Source organism: Phyllobates terribilis, unplaced genomic scaffold (assembly GCF_046119375.1).
Source record: "Phyllobates terribilis strain yellow unplaced genomic scaffold, ASM4611937v1 Scaffold_3__8_contigs__length_932513732, whole genome shotgun sequence".
Taxonomy (NCBI): domain Eukaryota; kingdom Metazoa; phylum Chordata; class Amphibia; order Anura; family Dendrobatidae; genus Phyllobates; species Phyllobates terribilis.
Genome location: NW_027362763.1, coordinates 204,263,754 through 204,277,680, shown reverse-complemented (window position 1 = coordinate 204,277,680; position 13,927 = coordinate 204,263,754). Strand labels below are relative to the sequence as shown.

General features: G+C 41.3%; 1 protein-coding gene across 1 annotated transcript in view; it reads right to left on the bottom strand.

The window, feature by feature from the left end:
* Positions 1 to 366: 366 nt before the first annotated feature.
* PPP1R7 (protein phosphatase 1 regulatory subunit 7) overlaps positions 367 to 13,927 on the bottom strand; it is a 51,264-nt gene continuing 37,703 nt past the window's right edge. Inside the window, exon 10 of the mRNA XM_073674545.1 lies at positions 367 to 868. Within this exon, the coding sequence (XP_073530646.1) occupies positions 692 to 868 (177 nt within the window). The 3' untranslated portion in view covers positions 367 to 691. The remainder of the gene's footprint in view (positions 869 to 13,927) is intronic.

The following is a 13,927-nucleotide window of genomic DNA, read 5'->3' as shown; positions in this document are numbered from 1 at the left end:
TTTCCTGCAGGTAAAAACACAAATTTTATTGAAACAGTGACCTTACTGGAATCTGTCTCTCACCCCATACATTATGCCGCTTTCAGATTACATAGCAACAACCTACTGACAGTTTAATTTTAATTTTTTTTTTAGCAGGTGTACTCTGAAAACAAAAGGGTGCACTCTGCAATAAAAAAAAAAGATGGTGCCCAAAATTGCAGATCTAAAACCAACTCTTGTAAAACAAAACTATAAACAAAAATAATCCAAGAAGATGCAAGTAAGAGGAATATTACCGGATCCATTAGTGCTGTGACATATAAGGTGATGGAATGACTACACCTCGGCCAGAAGCCACATAAAGTTACAAGAAATGGCCATATGTTAAGGTTAAAAAACAAAACAAATCTTTATTAACTAGAGGACTATTGTCCAGAAATAAATACTGTATTGGACACCACTAGTGAGTGGGGTTCTTTCAATTCATTCTCTAGAGCAGAGTCTAGGGAAGACAGTCCTGTGACACGCAGTAGAGTCTATGGAATGAGCAGTTAACATTCAGATTGGTATGAGAAAATCATGCAGTGTGGGAACATAAGTGTGATGACATTGTGATGGGATAATACACAAACGATTTCTATGTTAAGAGGTTGGCGTTGTACTGTGCTGCTACAGTAGAAGGGAGAAAGGCATAATGCCATCCATCAACTCAGAATCTGACAAACGTTGCATCAATCTGACGGACAGACGGCAGAGCCAGCATGATCTTGCGCCTGTATTGGTTATCTTTCTGTAGGGGGTTCCTTTCCAGATATACTGTCTGCAAACTTTTGGCCCCACTCAGCTCTTCCAAGTCAGCCCAGTTCTCCACTAAGTTGTCGTTCATCTGTGATAAACAAAATACATATATGAAACTCTCCAAGCTGGACCAGTTAAACTCCACCCTAAATATCTGAAAACGTACAAAGTTTGCACAGTTTCAGCTTGATAAACATACAAAAGTTTTGACTCCAGGACAATCTTGCAGTTTCCCCATTAATGGTGATGGGGGCTTCGCAAAACATTTGCAAATGTCATCCTAGTTGTAATTATGGCATTTATTAACTTCTCACCCAAAGTGAAACATGTCAGAATGGTGCAGTGGGCTCTCCCACACAGGCCTTTCAAACACTTGCTTGGTAAATTGTAAAAATTACTTTGAACAGTTTTTTAATGTCAAATCTACAATTTTAGGACTTTTTTTCTTACTAAAGTGCATCCAATAGGGACTAAAATTCATTTTTTCAAGGGTGTTTTAAAAATAACAGTGCACTGTTTATCTGTCAATATGCAAGGTTCGTACCTAAAGAACAGATTATTCTCATCCATCACCGCAGTGAAGGCATTCCTGTTTACCCATGTGACCACTGCCGGCAATCACTGGCCTCAGTGGCGTACAGCATGAGACTACCGGGGCCAGTGATTACTTGTAGCGGTCAAGAAGGTAGAGATAATCAATACTACAGCAAGTTAACACAAGACCAGTGACGTGCAATTGCCTGTCAGATTTATCAGATGAGCATAGGTTATATTATGTCATTTCTTCAAAACTAGGCAATTTATTTATTTTTACTTTCTATAAAGAAGGAAGAGATTGTTTTATACATTATGGCCCTGATTCATCAAAGCAATTTAAGCCTGAATTCTGGCTAAATTGCTTTGATGAAACAAAATGCTTGCGCAACTTTTAACGTTTTCACGCCAGTTTCCCATAGCTCAGTCAAAATGGGCACATCTGGGGCATGATTTTATCTAATTCATGACAATCTGTAGCGTTCTGTCAGGGACTGGAGGAAGATTTCTGTCGTGACCCACGGAGGAGCCGTGCCACTTGTCAGACGCTCCTGATTCATTGAGACTTGTTTGAGATATTTTGCAGTTTTAATGTTCTTACAAGATTTAGTCCTTCTACTGGAGAAGAAATTAAATGAGTATTGCTTCCTAAATTGACCTGCAAAGTTACTGATTCGAACCAGCAGTAGCTTATTCCCACACAAATTAGTTCTTTTGTAGTTTGTTGGAGAGATTTCTTGGCTTGTAGAGTGGGTCTTGATAGATCGTTAAATAAAGAGATGAAATAAGGGGCTGACAGTTTGAGCTCCTAGTCAGTGCTAATAGGTCATTTCTTGTTTTAAAGGCGTAGAAAGTGACTATAACGTCTCTTGGAGTATCAGAAGAGATGTAATGAGGATTTGAGATCCTATAGGCCTTGGTGACTATCTTATCGTTGGGTATGTTTGAAATTAGCTGGGATACCATTTTGGTGATATAACAATCTAGTTGAATCGGTTGGACTGATTCATAAATGCCTAATTTAGTTCTTTTTGGAAAGGTCTTCAAGTTGGACATCTGACCTCTCTTTGTAAAGAATTGAGTTCACCATCTCTGCATGATTTTGTGTTGGGTCTTAAGATATTCTCTACCTTATTGATTCTTACTTTTGTTTTTTAATTTCAGAGGATGTAAACTACACTATGTGAATCAGGAATTTTTTTAAGAGATATCTTGACCTCCATTAACCCCTTTAACCCCGAGAGTGGTTTGCACATTAATGACCAGGCCAATTTTTACAATTCTGACCACTGTCACTTTATGAAGTAATTACTCTGGAACGCTTCAACGGATTCCCCTGACTCTTCGTGACATATTGTACTTCATGATAGTGGTAAAATTTCTTTGATAAGTCTTGCGTTTGTGAAAAAAAAAACTAAAATTTGGAGAAAATTTTGCAATTTTCAAAATTTTAATTTTTAATCCCTTAAATCAGAGATACGTCACACAAAATACTTAATAAATAACATTTCCCACATGTCTACTTTACATCAGCACAATTTTGGAACCCAAATTTTTTTTTTTTGTTAGGGAGCTATAAGAGTTAAAAGTCTACCAGTGATTTCTAAATTTTCCAACTAAATTTATTTTTTTTAGGGACCACATCACATTTGAAGTGACTTTGAGGGGCCTTTATGACAGAAAACACCCAAAAGTGACACCATTCTAAACTGCACCCCTCAAGGTGCTCAAAACCACATTCAAGAAGCTTATTAACCCTTCAGGTGCTTCACAGCAATTTTTTGAATGTGGAAGAAAAAAAACGAACATTTAACTTTCTTTCACAAAAATGTTACTTTAGACCCCAATTTTTTTATTTTTGCAAGGGTAACAGGAAAAAAATGGACCCCAAAATTTGTTGTGCACTTTCTCTTGAGCACGCCAATACCCCATATGTGGGGGAAAACCACTGTTTGGGCACATGGCAGAGCTCGGAAGGGAAGGAGAGCCATTTGACTTTTTGAATGTAAAATTTGCTTGAATAATTAGCGGATGCCATGTTGCGTTTGGAGAGCCCTTGATGTGCCTAAACAGCAAAAAAAAAAAAAACCACAAGTGACACCATTTTGGAAACTAGACCCCCTCAGGGAACTTATGTAGATGTGTGGTGATCACCTTGAACCCCCATGTGCTTCAAAGAAGTTTAGAACATTGAGCTGTAAAAATAAAATTTTCACATTTTTGCAACAAAAATGTTTTTCAGCCTCCAATTTTGCATTTTCATGAGGGTAACATATGTGGGGAAAAACCACTGTTTGGGTGCACGGCAGGGCTCGGAAGGGAAGGAGCGGCATTTGAATTTTTAAATGTAAAATTTGCTTGAATAATTTGCGGACGCCATGTTGCGTTTGGAGAACCCCTGATGTGCCTAAACAGTGGAAACAGTGGAAATCCCCCACAAGTGACACCATTTTGAAAACTAGCCCCCCTCAAGGATTTTATCAAGGGGTATAGTGAACATTTTGAACCCAGAGGTACGACACAGAATTTGATAAGCTTAGGTCATCATATTGAATAAGTTGTCATTAGTCTTGAGCGCAAGTGCTCGCTACTTGAGTTTGCATCGGGCACTCAGGTATGCACCATATATCGCGAGTGCTCAAGTGACATGCATGGCAGGCAATCCCCGCTAGTTTTTTTTGGCTGTATAACAACTGCAAAACATATGGGGCGGAGACTCAAGCATGTCACTCGAACACCCGCTATACTCGGTGCATACCCAAGCACCCGATGCAAACTCAAGTAGTGAGCACTTGCGCTCAACATTAGTCGCCATATCGTCGTCATTTTTTTTCTTTACTTTTGAAAAAACCCTAACCCTAGCGTTTATGTTTTACGCCGTTCCTCGTGCGGTATAAGTGATTAGACCGCTTTATTCTTCGGGTTGGTGTGATCACAGAGATACCAGATTCATATCGGGTTTTTATGATTAACAGCTGTCACATACTAAACGACGATTTTTTTTGCAAAGACTAGTTTTTGCAACGCCACATTTTGAGAGCTATAATTTTTCCATATTTCGGCCAACAAAGTCATGTCACGGCTTCTTTTTTTTGCAGGACAAGTTGACGTTTTTATTGGTACCATTTTTGGGCACGTGACATTTTTTGATCACTTTCTATTCCGATTTTTGGGAGGGAGAATAAACAAAAACATTTTTTTTTTTTTTATTATTCTGTTCCGCGTGTGGTAAAATTGATAATGCAGCGTTATCCTTCGGGTCAGTGCGTTTACAGCGGTACCACATTTATATTGTTTTATTATGTTTTGGTGCTTTTAGACAAAAACTATTTTATAGAAAAAATATTTGTTTTGTAACGCTTTATTCTGAGAGCTATAACTTTTTTTATTTTTTGGCTGATCGAGCTATATGGCGGCTTGTTTTTTTGCGGGACAAGACGTTTTCAGGGTACCATTTTTATTTGAATTAGTCTTTTTGATCGCATTTTATTGTATTTTTTGTTTGGCGGTATGATGATAAAGCATTGTTTTTTGCTTTGTTTTTTTTTACCGTGTTCACTAAAGGAGTTCACTAGTGGGACAGTTTTATAGGTCAGGTCGTTCTGAACGCGGCGATACCAAATGTGTGTACTTTTATTGTTTTTCCACAATAATATTTATTTATGGGTACATTATATTTTTCATTTATTTATTTTTTCACATTTTGATTCTTTTTTTACTTTTTCACCTTGTCTCACTATGGGACTTTCACATTCTATTGCAGCAGCATCCCTGTGCTATACAGGCTGTCACTGCTGCAGAGGGAGAAGATACTTTGGTAATGCACTGCGCATGACCAAAGTATCTTCCTGCTGTCTGGTGACCTGGATGTTGTCATGATGACATTGGGTCATCATGATGACATTGGGTCGTCATGGCAACATGCGGGTAGTAGCGGCAGACAGCGCTGGACGCCGGCAGGAGAGTGAGTATCGGCGAACACCTGCCCTTGCCCCCCGCAATGCTGCGATCGACTTCAATCGCAGCATTGAGGGGTTAATGTGCAGGGATAGGTGCTACATGACGACAAGGAGCAAGAAAAACCATTCATATAACAGAAGTTTCGACTTTACAAAATGACCTCGGACCCACACAAAAGCGAAATTTCAGATGTGACAATAAAAGACATCTTATTGCTCCCTGCACAGTCACAGCTGACACCCGGCGATGATCACCCCGCACCGCTTAGGTCATATGGTGATCGCGCCCGCACACAATAGTACGTCATTGGTCCAATCGGCCCAGGTCACACGTCAGAAAGGGGTTAATATATCCTTAATAAACGTCTCTGATGGAGCAGGGCCAAACCTCCAACTCAAGAGTCCTTAATTTCCATGACACCGACTTCAACTCCGACTCCCTCATACATGGCTCATGTTTAAGTGATCAATTTACTGTAGCACAGATTCATCTCAGCTAAAAGTCTAGACCCTTAGATCAGGAATAGGACAGACATTTATAGGACATTTCATAACTTTCCCAAATTCTTATGAAAAAATATTCCCCACAAACTGCATTGAACTACTGTACCCAATTTATTATATATATTTTAGGAGTCGGGAGTTGGTCCATTTTGTACCAACTCCACCAAAATGGGCACCGACTCCACAGCCCTGTGATGGAGTCGCTTTAATAAGGGTAAATTCGTTGGTTGCGGTCATAATTTTGTGAGGAAAATTACCTTCTGGATTAGTCAAGTACCGGTCTAAATTATTAACTTGAGTTGGGATGTGGCGACATTCAAGGAATAGAAGCAGAGCATTGCAAATTCTCCTCCAACTCTTCCATTACAGGTGCGTTGGTAGCTTGTACGTTTTCAATTAATTAAATAATTATGAATGACCTGAGATAACAGATGACCATAGGACTCAATTATTTTGTGATTGGATGCCTTTTGAGTTTTTAGAGCCTGCATCTGACATGTCCAAGGGGTATTCAGATTCAATAGCTTTGACTCCATTCAATCATAGAATGTTAGAGTTGGAGAGGACCTCCAGGGTCATCTAGTCCAACCCCCTGCTCAATGCAGGATTTTCTAAACCAATAGAATCATATTGCTTCTATGGTAAGATGTAGAGGATGTATTACTATAATTTAGACCACTGGTTTGTAAGGTTGCAGATTCTAGATTTCTCTTGAAGATATAAATCCTGTGTGTTAATGAACTCTTGAGAACTCATCTTCTGATAGATATTCTCAGTATCTTGATTAGATTCAGCATGTGATTGACAAGTGGGAGACACCCTTTTCAAGTTCTCTTCATTATCTAAAGAATTGGGAGTTATGATCTTTTGATTCTGATTGCTAATCTTGAGATTTTAGGGGAAGCATAGAGATGCGTTTCTTTATAAAGGGATTAAACTCCCCATCTCGCCATTAATTCTCAACGCCTGTATGCCATTGTTCTTACCCCTATAGGGAGTCATTCAGCTGGAGTAGCAAGCTTTTATATTGGAATAGTGTTCTGTGACTGCCACTGACAGTTCCCAGACACTCTCTTGCTGTGAACAGTCACTATCCATGGACTAGTATCTGACAGGGAGACAATCCTTGCCTGTAATTGGTCTCCAAATCCTCTACATTTTCTCCTACTCCTATCCATTCCTGTCACGAGGGCCTCAGCTATTGTACTCTCCTGCTTGCTGGGATGCAGAGCACAGTCTCTATACGTCTCTCCCTGGAACATCTCCTTTCGTTGACAGTGACAGGTGTGGGGAGGGGGGAAATCAGGTACAGGGGTAGTTCTTTGTCTCCAGGCTAGGGATAGTGATGCTGGAGCATGTCTTCTATACTTTACGTAGGTATAACCACAGCCACTCGTCTCCCCTTGTTGATCACAGACTCAGGGTGAGGGATAGCCGATGTCTTCTGTCTCACATCCCAAGTCTGTTTCTCTGCATTGTGCCTCTCTCCAGAGGTCTTATCTTGCCCATTAGTTAGTGCAGATGAAATCTTCTTGTTCTGGGATCCTTGTATTCCATGGGAATGAGCTGAAGGGGATTCTTTGCAGGTCCATTCATTTGTTTCTGTGATGCAGCTGATGGTATAAAGACAAGCTTTGTGGCCTTAAGCGCACGTCTCACATAGCGAGATCGCTAGCGATATCGCTGCTGTGTCACGGTTTTGGTGACGCAACAGCGACCTCACCAGCGATGTCACTATGTGTGACACTTTGCAGCGATCAGGCCCCTGCTGTGAGGTCGCTGATCGCTGCAAAGTGTCCTGGACCATTTTTTGGTCGTTGCCCTCCCACTGGTCAGCACACATCGCTGTGTGTGACCAGCGGGAGCAGCGATCAGGCTGGTAACCGTGATAAACATCGGGTTACTAGGGGCACACGCGCACTTAGTAACAAGCTGTTTATCATGGTTACGAGCCTGCTAAAGTGAGCGGTAACCTCCCGCTCACTGTAGCAGAGTGGTAACCATGGTAAACATCGGGTTACTAGGTGCGCGTGTGCCCCTAGTAACCCGATGTTTATCATGGTTACCAGCCTGCTAAAGTGAGCGGTAACCTCCCGCTCACTGTAGCAGAGTGGTAACCATGATAAACAACGGGTTACTAGGTGCGCGTGTGCCCCTAGTAACCCGCTGTTTATCATGGTTACCAGCCTGCTCCTGCTTAAGCAGCAGGCTGGTAACCAGGAGCAGGACATCGTGGAAAGATTCTTTCCACGAAGTCGCTGCTCCCCTGATCGTTGGTGAGCCTGCCTGTTCGACAGCTCACCAGCGACCACATAGCGACGCAGCAACGATCCCTGACAGGTCGTATCGTTGTCGGGATCGTTGCAGCGTCGCTAAGTGTGACGGGGCCTTTAGGCTTTTTCTAAGCTGACTTGGAAGCAGCTGGTTTCTTCATTAATACAGGGAATTTCCTTCCATATCGTTGGTCTGCCATAATTCTGGGAATCTCAGCATATTAGGTACTAAAAAAAATCCCAAAAAAAAAGCTTGATGTTGCTTGTTTTGAAGGCTGTTCAGCAGAAACACATCCGCGCCTGGCCACCAGTAAACCACGACCAGTTGTCCATCTTTTTAAACATGCATAAAAGCACGGTCCACTACAGTGTTATGCCCCTCTGAAAAGAAGGACACCGCTGAACAGAGGAAAAGCACGGTCCACCACAGTGTTATGCCCCTCTGAAAAGAAGGACACCGCTGAACAGAGGCCAGATGGAGTCCAGAGTAACTCTTGCCTCATTATAGTGAATGGATCCCTCTGGGGTTTCATCTGAATCACGTCACTCAGAGACATGGATGGAAACACCGATGTATGTGCTCAGTGTAGAGCGCCGGATGTGATCCAAAATGTTTCCAAATGATCCAAAATGTTTCCAATAAAAGAGTCATCTCAATCCACAAAAAAGCAAATCCCCACTCAGGTAAATCATTTGTTAACAGAAATATAGGGGTTTCTATGTTATGGGTAGTACAAAGGCTCTAGAGAAGCAAAATGGTTCCTCACCCCCTAAAGAAATCCAGCAAATTCTGCGCTCCCAAAACGCTCCCCTCCCTTCTTAGCTCCAGTGTGTGTCTAAGCCACATTCAATGTCCACATGTCTGGCATTTCTATAGCTACGAGACCTCGCCTAATTTACAGGTGCATGTCTCCTGAAGCATGAGCTGGGCACTACCACGTACCGGTCAATACAACGTACTGGGTACTACACTGGCAGATTTGGAGTTAAAAAAAAAAAAAACTGTCACTACACCTGTAGATAAATTGCTAGAAGGGTGTAATCTTCAAAGTGGGGTCACTGGAGAGGGGATTATACTCTTCTGGCACTTAGGGGCTCTGTATATGTAGTCTGCAAACCACTCTACGAAAATATGTTCTTAACCCCTTAAAAGCCTAAGGCATACTAATACGTACCTGCGCCCTGGGACTTAAGAGCCAGGTATGTATTCGTACGCCCTGATTTCGCCTGCTCACAGGTCGTGCGGACGCGATCGCCGTCGGGTGTCAGCTGATAGCATTGGGTGTCAGATGTGACAATATGCTGGGAGCAGTCCCGCACCGCTCCCGGCACATTGACCACCGCAATGCTGCGATCGAAGTCGATCGCAGCATTGCGATGGCAAGGGGAGGTGATCGCGATACTTACCTCTCCTGCTGGCATCCCGCGGCGTCTGCCGCGGCTTCCCGGATGTTGCCATGACAAACTGATGTCGTCATGACAACATCTGCGTCACCAGACAGCAGGAAGATACTTTGGTTCTGCATCTGCAGCGCTGACAGCCTGTATAGCACAGGGATGATGCTCCATCCCTATGCAATACAGGCGGTCAGAATAAAAAAAGTGGAAGTCCCATAGTGGGACAAAGAATAAAGGTAAAAAAGTGTTAAAAAATGAAAAAAAATAAATAAAAATTTGTAAAATATATAAAAAAAAAATAAAAAATAATCCACCAAAAATAAAAATATAATGTACCAATCAATAAATATTCTGAAAAAAACAAAACAAAAGTACACATATTTGGTATCGCCGCATCCGGAACGACCTGACCTATAAAACTGTCCCACTAGTTAACCCCTTTGGTGAACACGGTAAAAAAAAATAAAGCATTGTTTTTTGCTTTGTTTTTTATTTATCATCATGCCACCAAACAAAAAATGGAATAACAATAATCAAAAAGACGAATATAAATAAAAATGGTACCGCTGAAAACGTCAGCCTAAAAATAAAAAAGTTATAGCTCTCAGAATAAAGCGATGTAAAAAAATATTTTTTTTCTATAAAATAGCTTTTATTGTGTAAAAACACCAAAACACAGAAAAACGATATGAATGTGGTACCGCTGTAAACGTACTGACCCGAAGAATAAAGCTACCTTATCAATTTTATCACACGCGGAACAGAATAAAAAAATCAATTCCTGAATTGTTGGTTTTTGTTTATTCTGCCTCCCAAAAATCAGAATAGAAAGTGATCAAAAAATGTCACGTGACTAAAAATGTCACCAATAAAAACGTCAACTCATCCCGCTAAAAAACAAGCCGTCACATGACTGTCGGCCAAAATATGGAAAAATTATAGCTCTCAAAATATCGCGATGCAAAAACTAGATTTTACAAAAATAATGCGTCTTTTAGGCTATGTGCCCACGATGCAGAAATGCTCAGGATTTTTTCCTGACAGTTTCTGCATCTCCCTGGCAGAAAAAAACGTATGCGGATTGTACATGCGTTTTTCTGCCAGGGACAAGCGGATGTGAAGCGTTCTTCACTTGCATTTCTGCATGCGGGTTGACAAGCGCTTTCCAAGCGATTTTAGCATCACTTGGAAAGTGCTTGACAACTTGGTCACAACTATATAAATCCATGCAAGCAGCATGGATTTATATAGTGTGACCCGAGAGAATGTAAAAAATTAAAAAAGAAATCTATACTTACCTTCCGATGGCCAGCGCAGTCTTGTTTCCCTCTGTCCCGGCTGCCGGCAGCGCTACTCTGAAGGACCTGCTGACATCAGCGTCGCGTGACCCGTCACATGACTATGACGTCAGCGCAGGTCCTTCAGTACATCGCGAACTGCCGGCATGCGAGGAGGAGCGCAGCGCGGGCCGCCAGAAGGTAAGTATATGTTTATTTTATTCTTTCTTATACAGTTTTCTATGGTACCCAGGTCCGGAGGAGAGTCTCCTCTTCTCTAGACCTGGGTACCATCCGCACATTAGAACGCATGGAATGCGCATCTACATATACAGGGATGCGTAATCCATGCGATCTAATGCAAGTCAATGGCGGCGAAAACGCAGCACTTCCGCAAAATAATTGGTAGTGCTGCATTTTTTTCCGCCTTCTACCACGCATTTTTTAAGCGTTTTTGCCGCTGCGGAAACGCTTAAGAAAAACGCATCGTGGGCACACAGCCTTCGTGTGTGACAGCTGTCAATTATAAAAACCCAATATGAATCTGGTATCACTGTAATCGCACCGACCCGAAGAATAAAGTTGTCTAATCACTTATACCGCACGGGGAACAGCGTAAAAAATAAACGCTAGGGTTAGGATTTTTTTTCAAAAGTACAAAAAAATAAAAATTATAACGATATGGCGACTAGGGTTGAGCACAAGTGCTTGCTACTTGAGTATGCATCGGGTGCTCAGGTATACACTGAGTATCGCGGGTGCTCAAGTGACATGTTCGAGTCTCTGCCCCAAATGCTTCGCGGCCAAAAAAACCTTGCTGGGATTGCCTGCCATGCACAAGAGATACAAGCATGTTTTTTTTTGGGTGTCTAATAACAGTGAAACATGCGGGCGGGGACTTGAGCACTCACAATACATGGTGCATACCTGAGTACCCGATGCAAACTCAAGTAGCGAGCACTTGAACTCAAGACTAGTGACAACTTATTAAATATGATGACCTAATGTTATCAAATTCTGTGTTGTACCTCTGGGTTCAAAATGTTCACTATACCCCTTGATAAAATCCTTGAGGGGTGTAGTTTCCAAAATGGGGTCACTTGTGGGGGGTTTCCACTATTTAGGCATATCAGGGGCTCCCCAAACGCGACATGGCGTCTGTTCTCAATTCCAGCCAATTTTGCGTTCAAAAAAGTCACAGTGCTCCTTCCCTTCTGAACTCTGTCGTGCACCCAAACACTGTATTTTCCCCACATATGGGGTATTGGCGTACTCCGGAGAAATTGCACAAAAGTTTTTGGGGTCCATTTTCTCATCTTACCCTTGTAAAAATAAAAAAATTGGGGCTAAAACATCATTTTTGTGGAAAAAGTTAGATTTTTTTTATTTTCACGGCTCCATGTTATAAACTTCTGTAAAGCACTTGGGGGTTCAGGGTGCTCACCACACATCTAGATAAGCTCCCTGAGGGGTCTAGTTTCCAAAATGGTGTCACTTGTGGGGAGTTTCCACTGTTTAGGCACATCAGGGGCTCCCCAAACGCAACATGGCGTCCGCTAATTATTCAAGCAAATTTTACATTCAAAAAGTCAAATGGCGCTCCTTCCCTTCCGAGCCCTGCCGTGCGCCCAAACAGTGTTTTTTCCCCACATATGGGGTATCTGCGTGCTCAGGGGAAATCGCACAACAAATTTTGGGGTCCATTTTTTCCTGTTACCCCTGCGAAAATAAAAAATATTGGGTCTAAAGTAACATCTTTGTGAAAACAGTTAAATGTTCATTTTTTTCTTCCACATTCCAAAAATTCGTGTGAAGAACCTGAAGGGTTAATAAAGTTCTTGAATGTGGTTTTGAGCACCTTGAGGGGTGCAGATTTTAGAATGGTGACACTTTTGGGTATTTTCTGTCATAAAGACACCTCAAAGTGACTTCAAATAAGATGTGGTCCCTAAAAAAATGGTTTTATAAATTTTGTTGGAAAAATGAGAAATCGCTGGTCAACTTTTAACCCTTATAACTCCCTAATAATAAAAAAAAAATTTGGTTCCGAAATTGTGCTGATGTAAAGTAGACATGTGGGAAATGTTATTTATTAACTATTTTGTGTGACATCTCTCTAATTTAAAGGCATAAAAATTCAAATTTTGAAAATTGCAAAAGTTTCAAAATTTTCACCAATTTTTCGTTTTCACAAATAAAACGCAAGTGATATCGAAGAAATGTACCACAATCATGAAGTACAATATGTCACGAAAAAACAATCTCGGAATCAGGGGGATCCGTTGAAGCGTTCCAGAGTTAGAATTGTAAAAATTGGCCCGGTCATTAACGTGCAAACCACCTTGGGTTGTAAAGGGGTCAAAGAGTCAAATAGAGCTCCTTCTCATCCAAGTCTCACCGTGTGGATAAGCAGTACTGTACAGCAACAAATGGGGTATTGTCACGTTCAGCAGAAATTGTGTGACAAATGTTGGCGCTGTTTTTACCATTTCCCCTTGTGAAAATGTAAAATTTGTGATAATACCAATATTTGTGAGAAAAAAAATGTATTCTCCATTTTCACGGCTCAATGTTATAAAATACTGTGAAGCACCTGGGGCTTCAACGTGCTCACCACACCTCTAGATAAGTTCCTTGGGGCGTAGTTTTCAAAATAAGGCAACTTGTGGGGGGGGGGGGTTCCACTGCTTAAGCACATCAGGGGCTCTGCAAACACGACATGGCATTCATTATCTATTCCAGACAATTCTGCATTCCAAAAGTTAATGGTGCCCCTTCTCTTCCACGCCTTGCCATGCCACCAAACAGTAGTTTTCCTCCACAAGTGGGGGGGGTATCAGCATGCTCAGGAGAAATTGCACAACAAATTGTATGGTCCATTTTCTCCAATTACCCTTGTGAAATAGCAATATTTGGGGCCAAAAATCAACATTTGAGGGAAAAGTAAAAATTTTCATTTTTTTCCTTCCACAGTGCTTTAGTTCCTGTGAAGCACTTGAAGGTTTAACAAACTTATTAAATGTGGTTTTGAGCACTACGAGGGGTGCAGTTTTTAAAATGGTGCTGCTTTCGGGTTTTTTCTGTCCTATAGGATCTCAATGTCACATCAAATGTGATGTGGTCCCTACAAAAATTGGTTTTGTAAATTTTGTTGGAATAATGAGAACTTTATGGTCACCTTTTAATCTTTCTAACGAAAGAA